The sequence below is a fragment of the Cynocephalus volans genome, chromosome 1 (genome assembly GCF_027409185.1).
Source record: "Cynocephalus volans isolate mCynVol1 chromosome 1, mCynVol1.pri, whole genome shotgun sequence".
Lineage (NCBI taxonomy): Eukaryota > Metazoa > Chordata > Mammalia > Dermoptera > Cynocephalidae > Cynocephalus > Cynocephalus volans.
In genome coordinates this window covers 28,788,537-28,804,659 of record NC_084460.1, presented here as the reverse complement: position 1 = coordinate 28,804,659, position 16,123 = coordinate 28,788,537, and the positions used below count along the sequence as shown (strand labels likewise).

Sequence of the window (16,123 nt, the reverse complement as noted above, 5' to 3'; positions counted from 1 at the left end):
GCACCTACTATGTGCCAGGCATTGTTTTAGGTACCAAAGAGATAGCTGTGAACAAACAGATGAAGCTCACACTTTCATGGAGCTAATGCTCTTGAGCAGGGATTATTTGGGGAAGAATCGACTTGGAGATATGTCTTTAGGGAACTTTTAGAAAAAAGCCTATCTCCTTTTTCCCAAATTTCCCCAAACTCCTTGCTCTTGATCTTTGAAGCCACCAGCCTTCTCAGTCTCCCCTTAGGGAACTGATGGCTGAGAGCCTGCTGTCCTTGAGTATGTGCATCCTGTGCCCTATGAATCAGGAACTGTGCTCGCGAAGCAGTCTGTCCCTTTACAGGCCCTGGCCTGGCCCCCAGCCTCACGCCCTATAGTCTCCCTACCACCTCCCCCTGTTGGTGCAGGAAGGCAAGCGCCAGCCCAGCAGCTATTTGCTATTGAAGGACCCCATCTTGATCCTGGCACACCTTGTGGGGCCAGCTGACAGCACTCGTGCCAACCTGATAAGAGGCACGGGGCCGTGACCGTCTGCTCACACAGCCCTGCCACCTCCACGTGGCCTCATGCCTGTTATTCTGTGCATCTCCACACACAAAGAGCCTGGGTGCTGTTGTTGGCGCTCAGCTGCTGGAGTGGGGAGGCGGGGCAGTGGTGAAAAGCTTTTCAAAAAGGCCAGGGTAGAGGCAGGAGTCACCCAGGTGATCAGAGCCGGTCCCCTGGGACCCCAGCCCAGGACCACAGTGAAAGGTTACCGCTAATTGGCGAGCTCCTGATGGGGCTGCATCTACTTAGCACTCCCTCTCCCCAGAGGCTTCCAGGATGGTCTTGGCACAGCATGCGATTTGAGAGCTCCCCACCCGAGTCTGGCACAATCTGTCTGAAATTGTGAACATGGAGCCTCTTGGTTTTTTAATTTATATTTTCGTTGTTGTTGTTCTCTGCCCATTGTTGCTAGCAGCCACCCTGATTCTGGTGCCCCCATCCCCACCCCCCAGGCCTGCCATTGGAGGCATTGCAGGGTCAGGGAGCAGCGCCGTCCCTGCCCCCAACCCGTCACCCCGGCCTCAGGGCCCAGCTCTCACCCCGCCATCATCCCTGACACTAACACAGCTTGTCCACCCTGTCGCAGGGGGCAGATGGCCTGTCGGAGCCGGAGGGCATCTCTCTGAAGCGGGTCGCTGTGGTGGAAGATTTCTTTGACATCATCTACTCGATGCATGTGGAGAGCTCAGCGGAACCCGGCAAAGCCCCCAAGCACGCTGGGCAGAAGAAAACCTACCGAGCGGTGAGATTTCTGTCTCTTTGCGTCCGCTGGCAGCCCCAGGCCTTGGCAGGAGGCCACGGGCTCCGCACATGTTGGGCGGGGGGCGGGGCAGGGAGCTGAGGCGTGATGAAGCGGCCTTTGGGGATGGGGGGCACAGGGCAAGGGCATGGCAGCCGAAGATGGCTCACAGGGCGCGAGGGGCGGGTTCTGTGGTCTGAGCACAAAGGAGAAGCAGGTTGAAGGGGAGGGAAGGAGAGGGGTGAAGGCAGGGAGGAAGCCTTCCTGCTTTGCTCACTCCCCCCAGCCCTTGCAGCCTGTTCTGGGGCCATGGGGTGGGGGGGCAGATAATGATAATCATAAGAGCACATGCTCCCGCGGCCTGGCATTTACTGTGTGCCAAGCCTGTCCTAAATGCTTCCTGTGTGTGAGCTCATCCAATTCCCCCACAACTCTGTGAAGTCAGTCCTGGGAGTTCCCTGGGGAAGTCTAAGGACCTGCTCCCCACCCTCAAGGAGATCACGATTGGATTTGGGGCGGGGAGGCAGAAAGCAAAACCAAGACACTCGAGAAGCAGAAGTGTTTCCAAGACCAGCTTTGAGAGAGCAAGAGCCCAGGCACTGGGGTGGTCTGCAAAGGTACCACTGAGCCGGGGGTCTTCATGGAGAAGGTGGCAGGTCAACGGGCATTCTAAGCTTTGGGTAGGCAGAAGAGAGCAGAGATGACAATCCAGGGGTGGGAAAATGTCACAGATCGGGGAAGGGGAGGTAGAGGGGATGGTGTCCAGAGCAGAGGCCCCCACTCTGCCCTGCAGGAGGGGCCTGCCTATGTCAGACCCATCCCCCTGCCAACCCCTATGTCTGACTCTGTTGCCATGGCTCATGCATAGGTCTGAACCAGGTATCCCGTGCCCACCACTAAGCCAGTGCAGCCAAGCACTTTATGTTCCTTCATGCTTCACAGCAGGCCTGTGACCGAGGCCCCATCTCACAGTTAAGAAAACTGAGACCCAGAGAGCTGAGCAACCCATTCAAGGTCACACACACCTGACTGGCAGCCAGTGGTGTCTTCATGCCCCTTCCATGTTGATGTTCTCTCCAGCTTCCTAGAGATGTGCCTTTCTGTGACTGGGCTTCCCCACCCAAGGCAGATGTGAAACTCCCGCAAGTCCTCTGTATAAATAGACTTAGGCGATGGTGGAGGTGGCCTGAATAAGTCTACAGTTCTCCCATATGGCATGATTTTTTACGACTCCAACAATCTTCCTTGTCCTTGGAAGATGGCCTTTGCCCTAAGTGGATCTTAAGCACGGGCCCATGTGCTGAAGGCCGCAGGAGTCAGGCTGAGGGAAGCAGGAGGTGGTCACACTGTCACCATCATCTCCTGCTTCTTAACATGTGCACTTCAGGAAGTGGGAAGGGAGCTCTGAGGGTATTTCTACCAGAGGGTCATAGAGGAAGGGAGAGGCGCCCAGGCTGGGGCCAGCGTGGGCCCCTTGGTATCGGTGAGACCCAGCACGTTTTCTCAGCATGAAATTTACCACTGTGCTGGGCACTCAGCATGTGCCAGGCTCTGCACCTGGCTCTTCCAGTGCACCAACTCTCTGAGTGTTCACATGTGTGAAGGTTGGATATATGAAGCAGGTGCTATTGTTACCTCCATTTCCAGATGAGGAAAGTGAGGCTCAGAGAGACACATAACCTGCCTGAAGTCTCTAGCTGCCCTGGAGAGCCAGCAGCTGGCCCCAAGCCCTGTGCCCTGACCTCCGCACCCCCTGCCTCTCTACAACTTCCTGTGGTCAGCTAGTAAGCCTAATGACCTGCTGTTGTCCAGGCAGATGGGCTTGGGCCAGCCAGACCATGTGATTTCCCTGGTCCCCTCAGTGCCCAGCACCAAACCTCACCCACAGGCACTCCTTGGGTATTTATGAAGGTTGGGGTCTGTGGCTGCCAGGCTATGGAGAGGGCAGGGCTGGGCTAGTCCTGCCAGCATTCACATCCCTGGGCCAAGCGGACATCCAGCCCTTTGCCCTGCGCTTCCTGCTTCTTGTCCATATGCCTGCCGTGTGCCCCACTTCCCGCAGCCCAGCCTGGAGCTGGCACATGACTGGCGTGGAGCCAGCTGAGCTACGCACAGAGCTGGAATTTCAGCAGCAGGGCCAAGGCTGCGCTGGGCAGGCCAGGGCCCTCCTGTGGCGGGTGTGAGGCTGAGGGGGCTGGCGTGTGCCCCTCCCTACCCCATGTGCCTCCTCTCCTTTCCCCCGCCTCCTCCCCATCTGTCACCCTTCTCATGCCACCCTTTTCCTTTTGGGGGGCAGGGGGTGGTGCCTGGGTGCTTTTGTCCCCCTCTTTTCATCTGCTCCCATTTTCCTTGACCCAAACCTAGCTCTTCAGCCTCATTCTGAAGATACGAGGCCCCCACCGCATCCATGCCTGTGGAAAGAGCCCCCCAACAAACCTCATGCTGGTGGCTGCAGAGGCATGGCCTGGCACTGCAGAATGTATGTCAAGCCCTTGACTGAGGAGATTTTGTACCTGTCTCTGTGTGTTTTGCCAAAGCTGAGCCCTGGGACTGCCTCATAGTCTCTAGGGCACAGGGGGCTTTCCAGATTCTTACATGCTGGGGGTGCCCGTGGGAGTCATGGGACTGATAGGCAGATAGACAGGCTTGCTCAGGGCACTAAAGGAGGCAGATTCTTCAGTGGGAAAAAGAACTTTGTAGCATCTACCACTGTCTAGCAATGGATCAAAGAGGGCAGGTAATGAACTTTCTGAAACTGGAAGTATTTGAGCCAGAAGCAGATGGCCATTTATTATGGATAATGCCATTTTGAGCAGGAAGCCCGGGGGTCTTGCCAGTGCTGGGGTCTTGCCAGTGCCAGTGTCTAGGGAAGGTTCCAGGTGGTTCTATAAAGTTCCCTGAACACACATAGAGGACTGGTCCTTTTTTCAACGGTCTTTCCTGATTTTCTGATTTCTGCATCCATCTGGGTTGGAATGAGTCCTTTTGCTTCCTTTCTCTTTCCTAGGGTCCTGGTAGGGCAGATCTGGTTCTGGATCTAGCTGAGATCTAGCTGCCCAGGCCACTTTGGAGTTGGGGCCAGATGTGGTCAGCAGCTGCTCCAGGCCCACCATGTGCTAATCCCCCCATAGGGCAGAAGGAGGATCTTGTAAAGTGGTGCAAATCCCCCCAATTGGCCTCATCTGTCTTTGTCGGCCTCTGAGTTGGGAGCGAAAATGGGGCCTTGCAAGTCAGCGTCTCTGCAAATAGCCCCTGCTCTCCCTGCCAGCAAAATCTCAGTTTTTACCACTAGGGAAAATGTAAAAGGCAAACTCGCATACAAGAGAGCAAGTCATCAGGCAGCCCAGGGAGCTGGAGGCAGCTGGGTGAGGATGGGGTCCTGGAGCTTCCCCTCCTTAAACACAGCAGCTCTGTCTTTACCTGTTTCATGTTTTGGGCTTCAGCATAAGAATCTATTTCTAGCACAGGGTCTGTAGCTCTAAAACCATCTGAAAACCACCATCCTATTGACTAGAGCGTCTTCTAGGATTGACCTTCTGGTTTCAGCTCATCTTGTGGTCCTGTGGCCTTCACATCCATGCACTCAAACAGGAATGGAGGTCCCATTTCTGGCCTTGGGCAAAGCCAGGAGGGTGAACCAAAAGATGTCCACAGAAGGTTGAAGGTGGGGTGTGCGTCCTCCTCTGTACGGATCCCTACAGCAGCATAGAGCTGGGCTGCACTCTGCACTTTACTGACTCCCCACGGAGCTCTAAGCAAAGGTGCAGACTTTCCAGTTGCTCAAGGAAGAGCTTCCCTCCCCAGCCCTCGGACAGCTCTGAGGACTTCTCACCTACTGGTCTTCAGTCTTGGCCTCCCGCCCCTCTGTGGGACACAGGGCCACAAGGTGTATGCCCAGCGCTGCCCCTCCCCATGGCACTTCAGCCAGCCCTAGCACACCACTGAAGTCCCTCCCAAGGCCAGGAGAACTGTGGCCACCACTCTCACCCCTGGAGAACCATCCTGTGCCCTCAAGGGCTGGGTAGCAAGAAGGGCCCCTGCCTATCAGCCAGGCCAGGAGGCCCTCCCTGAACACTTTAAAAAATATTTCCCTGCAGCAGCAGGTGAGCAAGCAAGCTCTGTGTAGTTAAGTAGGGCTGCCCCTGTTATATGAACCTTTTCCTCCTTCGTCCAGCTGACTGCACAACCCTCCTCCCCCCAGGTCCTCCACTCAGCTCCTTTGAGGCCTGACCTAGGGTGCCATGTCTCAGGGGAGCTGAGGGGGTGATCCGTCAGCCACAGCCCTCTCTCTGCCCAACACACACCCTTCCCTCTTGCCGGTTTGCTTCTGCAGCCATCAGCCCATCAGCAGGGCCCATCCTTTCCAGCATAGCAGTCCGAGAGGAACATGCTGTCCCCAAGATTTCCAGGCAGCTCTGAGCTGGGGATGGAGACGTCCGTGTGCATGGCAGAAAAGCCCCTGTCCCTTGGCCCTTACACCCGAGAAGGACTCACAGAACCTCTGACTGTCACTCTCCCATCTACCTACTCCAGTCAGAGACACTGGGGTTTGCCCTTGTCCTTGACCTCCAGAGGAAGGCAATCAGATGGGGAATTTGGAAGGGAGATAACTCATCAAGGAGGCTGCCTGCTCCACAGAGTATCAAATCAGCTGAGAAATAACAATAGTGTCACCAAAACTAACTCTGCGTTTGCAGCCAGCAGGAGTGGCCCCTGGAACTCTGCAGGCAGGCTAAGCTGGAAGTGCCTGAGCTGGTCCTCTGAGGACCTGGCCGCAGCCTGGGGCACCCAGGGCCTTCTACATCCCCTCAACCCTTCCCTACCTCCCCCCAACCCCCCTCCTAGCCTTTATAGAGATGGTGCAGCTCGTGAATACCCAAGGGAGCAGACCAGGCGCTGTCCCGAGAGGAGGCAGGGCCTAGTGCAGCCCAGAGTAGCCCCCTCCGCCCCCCGGCCAACTTTCCCAGCTGGGCTGCAGTGAGGATGGCAGAACACTGGGGCGATGCTGCCCCTTAGTGGAGAGAAGCGGGAGGACCCAGGATCTGGGAGGTGTGTGTAAAAACCAGCAACTGGATATCCTCAGCCCAGGGAACCTGGGACTAGGGGGACTCTTTGGCCCCCACAAGCAGACAAATCAGGGCGAGCAGGTTTCCCAAAATCCAGAGCAAGAGGAGAGGACTGGACTTCTGGGCCACCTCCTCCCCACTCCACCACCCAGCATTTCCCCCATGCTCTCTCTCTTTTGTGTCTCCCTTCCCTCCCCCAACCTCCCTCCTCTTCCTAGCTAGGGGAGCAGCTTGCTATGGGGCAGTGTTACCTGGAGCACAGGTTTTCGTCTGACACTGCCTTGAAGGAGCTGTATGACCTCGGGTGAGTTAGTTCTCCTCTTTGGGCCTCAATCACCTGGAACATTGAGGTCCCTAAGAGCCTGTCCGATGTGAAAAATCTGATTCCCTGGCACCAGCTTTTCACAGTTCTCCCTAACAAGGTTCTTGATCTGTGAGTTATTACAGGAAATAGCTTGTAGAACCTTCGGTTCTGTTTCTCAGCCCAGAGCCAGTGAATTTATAAGCGGGTCTCAGTTTATCCATCTCTAAGAGGGGAAGTTGTTTGTTCTACCCTAGAGCAATGCTTATGAGCTCATTTTTTAGCAGCAGCAATAAAATGTTCTGAGAGGAATATTACTTATTAGAACATAAGTTAAAGACTAGATAATGTTTAAATGCTTTTCCAACTTTTAACCTCATTTATTCAAATTTTTTAAACAAATGGGTTTCTGCGAAAGTACTGCCTCATTTCTGCAGCTAAGACTCGAGGACATCTGTCCCTTCTCCCAGAATCCCTGCCTTCCCTAGGAAGGGCCAAAGCGCCTGCTGCCGAAGCACAGGCTTTGGTGACCCAGTGGCCAAGTTGCCTCCCCACGGATCTACATAATGAGCAAACCTCGTCTCTCCTCCAGATCGCAGAGACCTACGCCTTCCTCCCGAGAGAGGCTGTGACCCGGTTCCTGATGAGCTGCACGGAGTGTCAGAAGAGGATGCACTTTAATTCTAATGGCCTGGAACCCAAAGGTAGGGGAGGTGGGTGGGTGTGTTGGGGGACTCAGCAGGGAACAGACTCCCCCACTGGACGAGCCTGCCTTTCACTGGCACAGACAGAAAAGTGTGGGTTCAGCAGTTGTTACCATCCCCAGAGGCAAATGTGTGTCGGTGTGCTGCCCTGAGAGCCTCATTTGTTTTAACTTTTTCTAAACCTCAAGTTTTACTTAAAAACCAACAATACCTTTCTCCTGCCTTTCAAGGCCATTCTCTCTCCTCCCATCTAGGTTCCAATTGGAAAGGGCCCTCCCATCTCATTGTCAAAGCTCTGTAATTCTGGCCACCCAGGCCTTGCAGAAGACTGTTTCTCCACACACGAGCCATGTAGGTCTGACCCATATGCTCTATGATGACAGGAGCTCACCCCTCCATGTGTGTATCCTCCTACCCTGTAGCCCACAAAATCTGCCAAGAGGTCCTTCCTTGTGTCTGTCCCCTCCCTGTGCTCACCCGTGTGGTCTCTGATCAGTAAATCCATGGGGATTGATTAGAATTTAAAATGCTCAGAGCACTTGTGACCCTTGGGCCAATATCCATGCTTCCCAGCTCTGTCCTGCCTATTGAGACCAGCAGGGACCCACTTCAGCCCCCCCACCACACACACACCCTCTACCCGAACATCCTCAGAGGCCTCTGGTAAATCTGGGGGCCCATCTGCCTGCAGGTGGCTTGGGCACAGTGACATAGGCCAACACATTTGGCTGGAATGATTATAACTCTGCCCTGAGAAATGGTGCCCAGGTGGGTGATTTATCAGGGTTTCTTGCCCTCCCCAGTGCAGCGTGCCAGCTCCAGAGCATCGGGACTGCAAAAGTTGCTAAAGTTAATGGATGCTTTGCCTGCAAATAGGAATAGACTAGGAATGAAGGGCAAGCTGTTTATCCGGATGGTGCTTAAGTAGCATCCACCAAATCTGAGAAGGAAAAATCAACCACAAAGCCCGAGCAGATGACAACAAAGGAACTGGATGCATAAGCATCCTTTCATTTTAGTTATCCCTGACGCATGTGCACGACTTCTGACACCAGAAGAATCACCAAAGCCAGAGGCTTTCCTGGTCTGTGGGAGCGATTACACCATGGCTGCTTCATTGGGGCACATCAGACAGCTTCAAAAGCAAGAGGGACGGGAACAGATCTAGTTAATCCCTCATAAAGTGTTGGTTTCGGTAGTAAGGGCAGGGCTCCAGGGCCACACTGTGTGGATTTGAATCTCAGCTCTGCCGCTCCACTGCTGTGTGTCCTAGGCAAGTGACTTCGTCTCTCTGAGCCTCAGTTTCCTCAGTAATGGTAAGGGGTGAAGAGGGGTTAGTAATGGTACTTCCCTCAGAGGGGTGATGAGATGTGGGAGTTAGTTCCTGTCCTGGGCACAGGGCTACGTGCAGGAGGAGTGAGCTGTGGCCATTGCAGTTCTTGAATGCCTGAGTGACGCTGCCCCATGTGGCCTAGCCCTGACTGAGCGGCTGCAACCCCTGGGTCAAGACTTTGGTACCTGCAGATGGGCCAGGAGGGCTTTCCCTACTGCACTCCCCATCCTGCCAGGGTCCAGACCCCAGGGGCATGTGCCCTGGTGGCAGCTGCCTGGTTCCTGCCCACCCATCTGCCTGTCCCCTCACATTCCTGTCCTGTTTCCATAGTAACTGAAGGAGTCAGACACAGAACCACTTTCCTGCAAGAACAGAGACAAGGCCAAAAGGGGCTGCGTTTGTGGGCTGCTCTGGGGTGTCTGCAGGCCCCCTCTACTCTGCTCCCCAGCTATGAATCGATGGTATGCATCGAGAAGGATGCTCCTCACCACCCCCACCCTCCTCATCCAAGGCTGCAAGGTCTCCAGGGCTGTGGGCTCCACTCCTCTTCATCTGTGGCTTTCTGTGTAGCTGGGAGGGCAATGTAGAGGACAGCAGCAGCCTGCTTCCTCTCCTCGCTGCCTGCCACCACCCTGCCCCACGCTCCCCCCCCCAGGAGGAGAAGGAGGGGGAGGAAGCAGGGAGCACACAGACCAGGAGCCGCCTAGAATATAAACCAGCTTGGTGGGCTCTGTGTGGGAGCCTCTTCCCTGGGGCTTACTCTAGGCAGGACAGAAGACAGGCACTGTGTCCATCCACAGGTGCAAAGCCACTTTTGTGTCCCACGTAGCACAGCGTCCTATCACAGGGAGAGGAGAACAGAGGGGCAGGAGACAGTGTGGCCCATGAATGAGTGTGGGCTTGGGGTCAGGTAGGCTGGGTGTGCAGCCCTATTCCCTGCTGTGTGTCCCTGGGCAGGTCAGGGAGCCTCTCTGAGCATCTCCTGCTCATAACAGCTACTACAGTCCTATGAGGTAATAACCCTGGTTTATAGCAGAGGAAACTGAGGCATGGAGAGGTTTTGAGGTGAAATCACTCATCCAAGTTCTGACAGGAGGTAGAATTGAAGGCAGAAATCTTTTTATCAGCAAAATGGGAGTAATGCCTTTCTCTGGGGGTTGTGAGGGTGGAGTTGAATTAAATGAGCTCACTATGCAGGGCACCTGGTCCACAGTGCAGGCCTGGGGAACTTCAGCCTGTCTCCTGCCCATGTCGCTGCACCATAGTGCGCAGACAAAAGACTGCCAATGTCCACGTGGCCCCGCAGAAAGATGCACCATCAGCCTCCACCAAGGTGGGGTCAGTAATGCACCCCCACCTCATCCAGGCAAGCATGCTGTGTCCGCATCCTGGACACAGGGTTTGGTTTCTGGAAGCTGCCAGTGTAGAGCTTTAGAGTCTGAAAGGCTCCCCTGTCTGCTAAATGGCCAGAGGCATTAGGCTCCTGGGCCATCCCCGCCAGCTGGCAGGTTCTCCCCTCTCCTGCCCCAGCTGGGAGCCTGGAGCCTGGAGCCTGGAGATCCTATCTCTGCCCGCCATGCTGGCCTTTCTGGATGCGGTGAGCCTTTCTGCACGCGGTGAGCCTTTCTGGATGCGGCCACTGCTCTTTCACAGGCACCCCTGCCACACCAGCCCTCCCTCCTCCCTGGGAAATCGGAGCCTGCCCCTGGCCCCAGAGGCAGGCCCAGTGTTCCTGTCCCAGGAAGGTGGGGGAGGGAAGGGGGACAGGGAACAGGATGGAGACCTCTTGAGGGCTGCTGGGAGAATGCCTTGCTTTCTGGCCTCATGTTAAAAAGAAAGAAAGGAAACAGAGTGGCCTCCCTTGCTCAGCGGTTTGTCCCCAGCAGAGTGTGGGGGACTGGACAGCCCCGTGCCCTCCCCCAGCTCCAGGAGCATAAACAAAGGAGGCTGTAGAGGATCAGGAAGTCCAAGGATGGGAAATTCCAGGGCATCCAGACTCCATGCTCCTCTTCCCCCAGCCCCTGAACGAGTCCAGGCTGGAGAGAATGGGAACCGGGTGTGCCCTCAGAGCAGTCCCTGCTCGTGGGGAAAGGGACCTCTGGGGGCATGCTTCTGTTTTCTTTGATGTGACAAGATATTGTTGCATGATTGCAAACTAGGAGTTGGTAATGGGCAACAACGGTTAGCCCTCCTCAGCGAGCAAGTTGTCCACTCGGGCTGGCTTCCTTTGCTACCAGGCCCAGACTCCTCTGCGTGGTTTCCAAGGCCTTCCATGCCTGGCCCCTCCAGATCCCTCTTTCCTGTCCTTCCCTAACATGACCCCATTCTAGCCCGTTCCTTTGCCCCTGCAGGGCCTGTCCTCTGCTGGCGCTCATACTTGCTGCGTGACTATGGGAAAGCTGCATTGCCTCTCTCTGTGCTGCTTCCTCAACTGTACAATGGGGGTGTTAATACTGCGCCCACCTCATGGGTTCTTGGGAGCATTGAGCAAGAGGGTCCATATGGAGCACTTAGCAAGCGCTCAGTAGCTGTTAGCTAGGAGATTGAACATGAGTCCTGTTCAGACCCTCTTCACGAAGCTTTCTTGAGCCACCCCAGGGCCCTTTTAGCTCTTCCTCCTCTGTGCTCTAATGGATGCTGCTCGTTCCTCACTCACGTTTCTTGAGCCATGCATGGCTTCCTCACGTTCCCCACCCTGAATGCACGCACATCAGTGCTCCTCGAAGACTTGCAGATCCATTGATTCACTTCCCAGCAAGATTTTTTTTTAATCACCTTTTGAGCTGGCCCTGGACCTGGGATTTCTGTTTCCAAATCTGAACCCCAGGCTGATCTCATGGCTTCCCTGTGCTGGGCCCTCATCATGTTGCACTGCCTGGGAGATCCTCTACCCCTTGTCACTGGCACCCAGAAGCTACTGTTGCTCTGGAGTAGGAGTTCCTCCACTCTGTAGGTGAAAGCTCGTGAGAATTGCCACCTCATGTGCCACCTGGAGAAATTGAGGACCACCACCTCAGTTGAAATTTGTGCTGATTTATAAGTGCCATGGGTGACCAGCTGTGGAGGTCAGCTTTTGGCTTGGCTTTGGTGAAGCCTCTACATCATTGATTATTTTCAAGGCCGTGTAAAACTAGGTCTAGTGCTTGGGCTGGTTTCAGTTTTCCTTAGCAGAGAGGTGCTGAAATATTTCTCTGGCACTTTCTCTGCCTCGCTTATCAGCAGCTTGCTGGGTTATTTAGGCTCCATGGCCCTTGCTGGCTTCTAATCCACCCCTCTCTATGGTAACAACATCCAAACGTGCAGTGGTATTAGGTTATTTGTATTGGCTCGAGTGTGGCCACCACATGTGTTGCCCACACTGGGGGCCCAGCCTGTCTCGGCAGAGCCCAAGGGATCCACTTTTCTGTGTTCACGTTTCCACCTTAGCTTATCCCCCAGCCCAGCACTTGTCTCTCCTGTGAGCATGTGACTCCGCAGAGCACCAATGGCCCCTGCTCCTTCTCTCTTTCCCACTAAGCTGGTCCTGTCAGTGGGCACCACTTCTTCAGAGCACGCGGAGCTCCCCACTGCCAAATACCCTAGCTGCCTTTCTCTTAACTGTGGTGTGGTCGAGCTCTGACCTCCCTCCACCAGCACCACGGCTCAGTGCCTCACCTGGAATGTCCCCTGCCCACCAAGTTCCTGCTTCTCCAACAGAACTTACTTCTGGGATTGCAGAACTGAGCGTGTCACTGCTCACCAATGCAAGATGTTCTCTAATGGGATTGTGTGTTTGCTCAGGACATCCCAGCTTCCCCAAGACAAGGGCATCCTGCCTTCGTCTTCCTGAGCTCTCCTGCCTCACCTCTTGGCACTGGAAGCGGTTTCTGATCTGGGAGATTCTGGGGAGGAAACAGACCAAGGAAGACCCCTTTTCCCATCTCCCAAACATCCCATGCTAGCCCTTGTTTTTTTTTCCCTAAGTCAAACTGTGACTGGCTTTATTAAAGATACTTTAGTCATGGCACTTCAGGCAGGATGTGGGTAACCATCAGTAAAAGAACACAGCTGCCTGCCTCCATAGACTACCAAGCTCAGAGTCACTGTGACATCCGGTAAAGCTCTGACCAGGGGCTGTCAAAGCGAGGGTGAGCCTTCACATGTACCATGATGTCTAATAGCTTCTCACCAGACAACCTCGTCTTTGAGGAAGTGAAATGGAGACAGCAGAGCCCTCAGTCTGAAGACCTAGGAACTGAAAACAGGAACCATCTCAGTGTTGTCACTGGAATGTCTGCCTGACATATTACCTCTAACCCAGTCGATTTTGGGGGGCCAAGTCCTCAAAGCCCCCGGGTTATGGAAGTTGAGTCTAGATTGACGATGTCAAGGAGAAGAGGATACAAAAGCACATTGGGTTTCCACATACACCAGAGGCTGAGATGTTGGCGTCCGGGAATGTGTGCCACCCAACCACAAGGAACTCTCTTTTAAAAAGGGCGGGGGTCTGTTTTAAGCTGGTTTCTGAGATATTCTATCAGTGACATTTACCTCTTCCTCAAAAAACAAAAAGTGAAACATTCTGTGTGTGACATCATAGCTTTAAAAAGCAAAACAAAGGGCTGGCCCGTGGCTCACTTGAGAGAGTGTGGTGCTGACAACACTAAGGCCATGGGTTCAAGATCCCCTTACCGGTCATCTTTAAAAAAAAAAAAAAAAAAAAAAAAACAAAGTTTCGCATTTTTATAAAACTTGATTGAAAACATTACTCAATCTGTACAATTACCTGGTGTACCTAGCCTCAGAATGGACCCCTGGTCCACCTCTTGAGGGCTGCTGGGAGAACAGCAGTCTGTTTGGATCTCCGTTTTCTGCAGGACTGTTCCTACTCTTGCCAAGCAGAAACTTCCCTTGTCCTCTCTGGGTAACTTCACCCCCTCATCTGCAGAGAATTTTTTTTTTTTTTGGTGGCTGGCCAGTACAGGATCTGAACCCTTGACCCTGGTGTTATCAGCACCACACTCTGACCAAGTGAGCTAACCAGCCAGCCCCCTTTTTTTCTTTTTTAATTGTGTTAAAGTATTACATAAAATTTGCCACTTTAATAATTCTTAATTATACCATTTTAAGGCATTAAATGATATTCACACTGTTGAGCAACCACCATCACTATTTCCAAAACTTTTTCATCACCATAAACAGAAACTCTATACCTATTAAGCATTAACTTCTCATTCCCATCCCCCACCCCCTGCCCCTGGTAACCTCTGTCCTACTTTCTGTCTCTATGAACTTGCCTGTTCTAGATATTTCATGTAAGTGGAATTGTATAGTATTTGTCCTTTTGTGTCTGGCTCCTTTCACTTGGCACAGTGTTTTCAAGGTTGCAGGGGTCTTTTTGGTTTGACCTCTGCTCTGGAGGGGTAGCAGATCACCCCCAGATATCCTCTGCATTTCCTCCACCTTGGCCCTCTCACCTGCCTCCCCTGCAGCCTGTCTCTTGGGTATGGTGGTGATGATGGAGGCAGGCTTTGGCTAGTCTGGAAGTCACTCCTGCTTCTCCTCACACTGCTCAAATCCGAGCCCAGCAATAGAACTAGGCACCAGAGGATCTTTTGATCAAAGGCCTGGGGTGAAATGAACCTGGCCTGAAGTCCTTGGAGGCAGGAGGAGGAGGCCAGACAACAGGTAATTGAGACTATTCCTCCAGCAGCTTGGCCAGAGACTTCAAGAGTTTTCAAATATTCCTACCTTTTGATCCATGAATTCCATTTCTTAGAATCTTTTCTAAAAAGGAAAAGATCAGAAATAGAGATCAATATTTATGCACAAAGATGTTCCCTGCAGTGTTGTTTATAATAGCCCCAATAGGAACCAACCTTAATAGCCAATCATAAGGGAATGACTTAAGTAAATTATGGTAAAATATTACATAGCTATAAAAATAACATTTGCAAAGCAAAATAAGATTTTCGATGTTGGAGAAAATACCTATTATAAAATGTTAACCAAGAAAAACAAACCACCTTTTTTTAAAAGCAGACTATAATTCTCTGAACGCATTATGATATCAAGTATGTAAAGAAGATCACAAGGAAAAAATAAACAGAAGCACATGCTAAGCTGTTTGGTGCAATTATGGTTTTAAATGTTTTTCTTTACATCTTTCTGCACTTTGCAAATTTTCTACGAAAAGAACGTGCCTTACTTTGATCATTACAACAAAGCAGTAAGTGGGAGGAATGATGCCCTCCGCAGGTGATTAAGGAGGAACCTCGGTGGGGAGGGCAGTTCTGGAGGCCTGGGCCAGACCTTTGAGCCACATGGTACTAGGGGGTGCGCTGGGGTTGGGTGGTGGTGATGGCGACATGTGTTCCCCAGGAAGAGAGCTGACTTAGACCAGGGTTGGAAACTTATATGTCTTTAAGGCCCTGGCAAGTGTCATAATTGAGCCAAGGTGTGCAATGAGATAGCAGTGGTGGGGACTATGGCAGGATGGAGGGCACACCCCCGTCTAAGAGAAGCGGGTGCAGCTCGCTTGCCTTTGGCAATGCAGGCCCCATGTGGTCAGAACTTCCAGTTTCAAAGAAGCCAAAAATTCATACTTTTAACATGTGAAATCTCAAACTCCGGCACCTAATTGAAAAACATTTCAACACCACACGGTCCACATGTACGGAGCAGATATGGTGGGAAGGCCCCCAGCCTGTGACCTCGGGCCTGTTCCTTAGAGGTGGCATCCCTGTTGAATCTTCCATGTACATGACAGGCCCACAGCACAGACTGAAAGTGGGCTTCCTTTTGTTCCTTCTGCCAGAAAACGAGCCTCCGTCTCCTCTGGTCTCCGGGATTATTGACTACAACATGCCCCTCACCTCCACGTACCTGAAGCAGATGAAGTTGCGGGTGATGAATTCCCAGGAGCAGGTAAGGCATCTGTCCCCCCTCACCCCACCTGGAGGTGTCCCGACTTGCCTGGCTGTGGGTGATTCTTTCCAAGACTTGGGGCCACAGCCTGTGTAAACACACTGGAAATCAAAGAGGCCCTTATCTGGTTATCTGGGCTGTGCAGTCCAGGCTGAGAGGGGAGGAGAGGGAAGGAAAGAATGTGTTCCTCGTTAGAGGGTCTGTTAGGCAGACAGCAAAGCCCCAGGGGAAGCTCAGACCTCACCACACATTCCCCAAGGGCGGGCAACGGAGGGGGTCGGCTGGAGCTCGCCGTGGTGGTTCTCTCTTCTCTGCCTCTGTCTGCCTCCTCACTCCCTCCTTTCCCCAGGAGGCAGAAGAGGGACGCCCTGGCTGCCTGCCTGCGGCCTCTGTCACTCTTGGGGCCCAGACAGGCCAGGAGAATGAGCCTTGGAGGGTGGCCCGGGCAAGATAAGGCCCTGGGGCCCCCTGACTGTCCAAGACTCCCCAACACTGTGGTTTGCCAAGGGTTGTCAGGCACGGTGGAAACAGTCTGTG

The 16,123-nt window shown here is 53.3% G+C and overlaps 1 protein-coding gene across 1 annotated transcript in view; it reads left to right on the top strand.

Annotated features, from left to right (window-relative positions):
* NOL4L (nucleolar protein 4 like) overlaps nt 1-16,123 on the top strand; it is a 117,225-nt gene that overhangs the window by 47,594 nt on the left and 53,508 nt on the right. Inside the window, exons 2-4 of the mRNA XM_063101921.1 lie at nt 1,124-1,279; nt 7,236-7,347; nt 15,477-15,586. Coding sequence (XP_062957991.1) covers nt 1,124-1,279; nt 7,236-7,347; nt 15,477-15,586 — 378 coding nt within the window. The remainder of the gene's footprint in view (nt 1-1,123; nt 1,280-7,235; nt 7,348-15,476; nt 15,587-16,123) is intronic.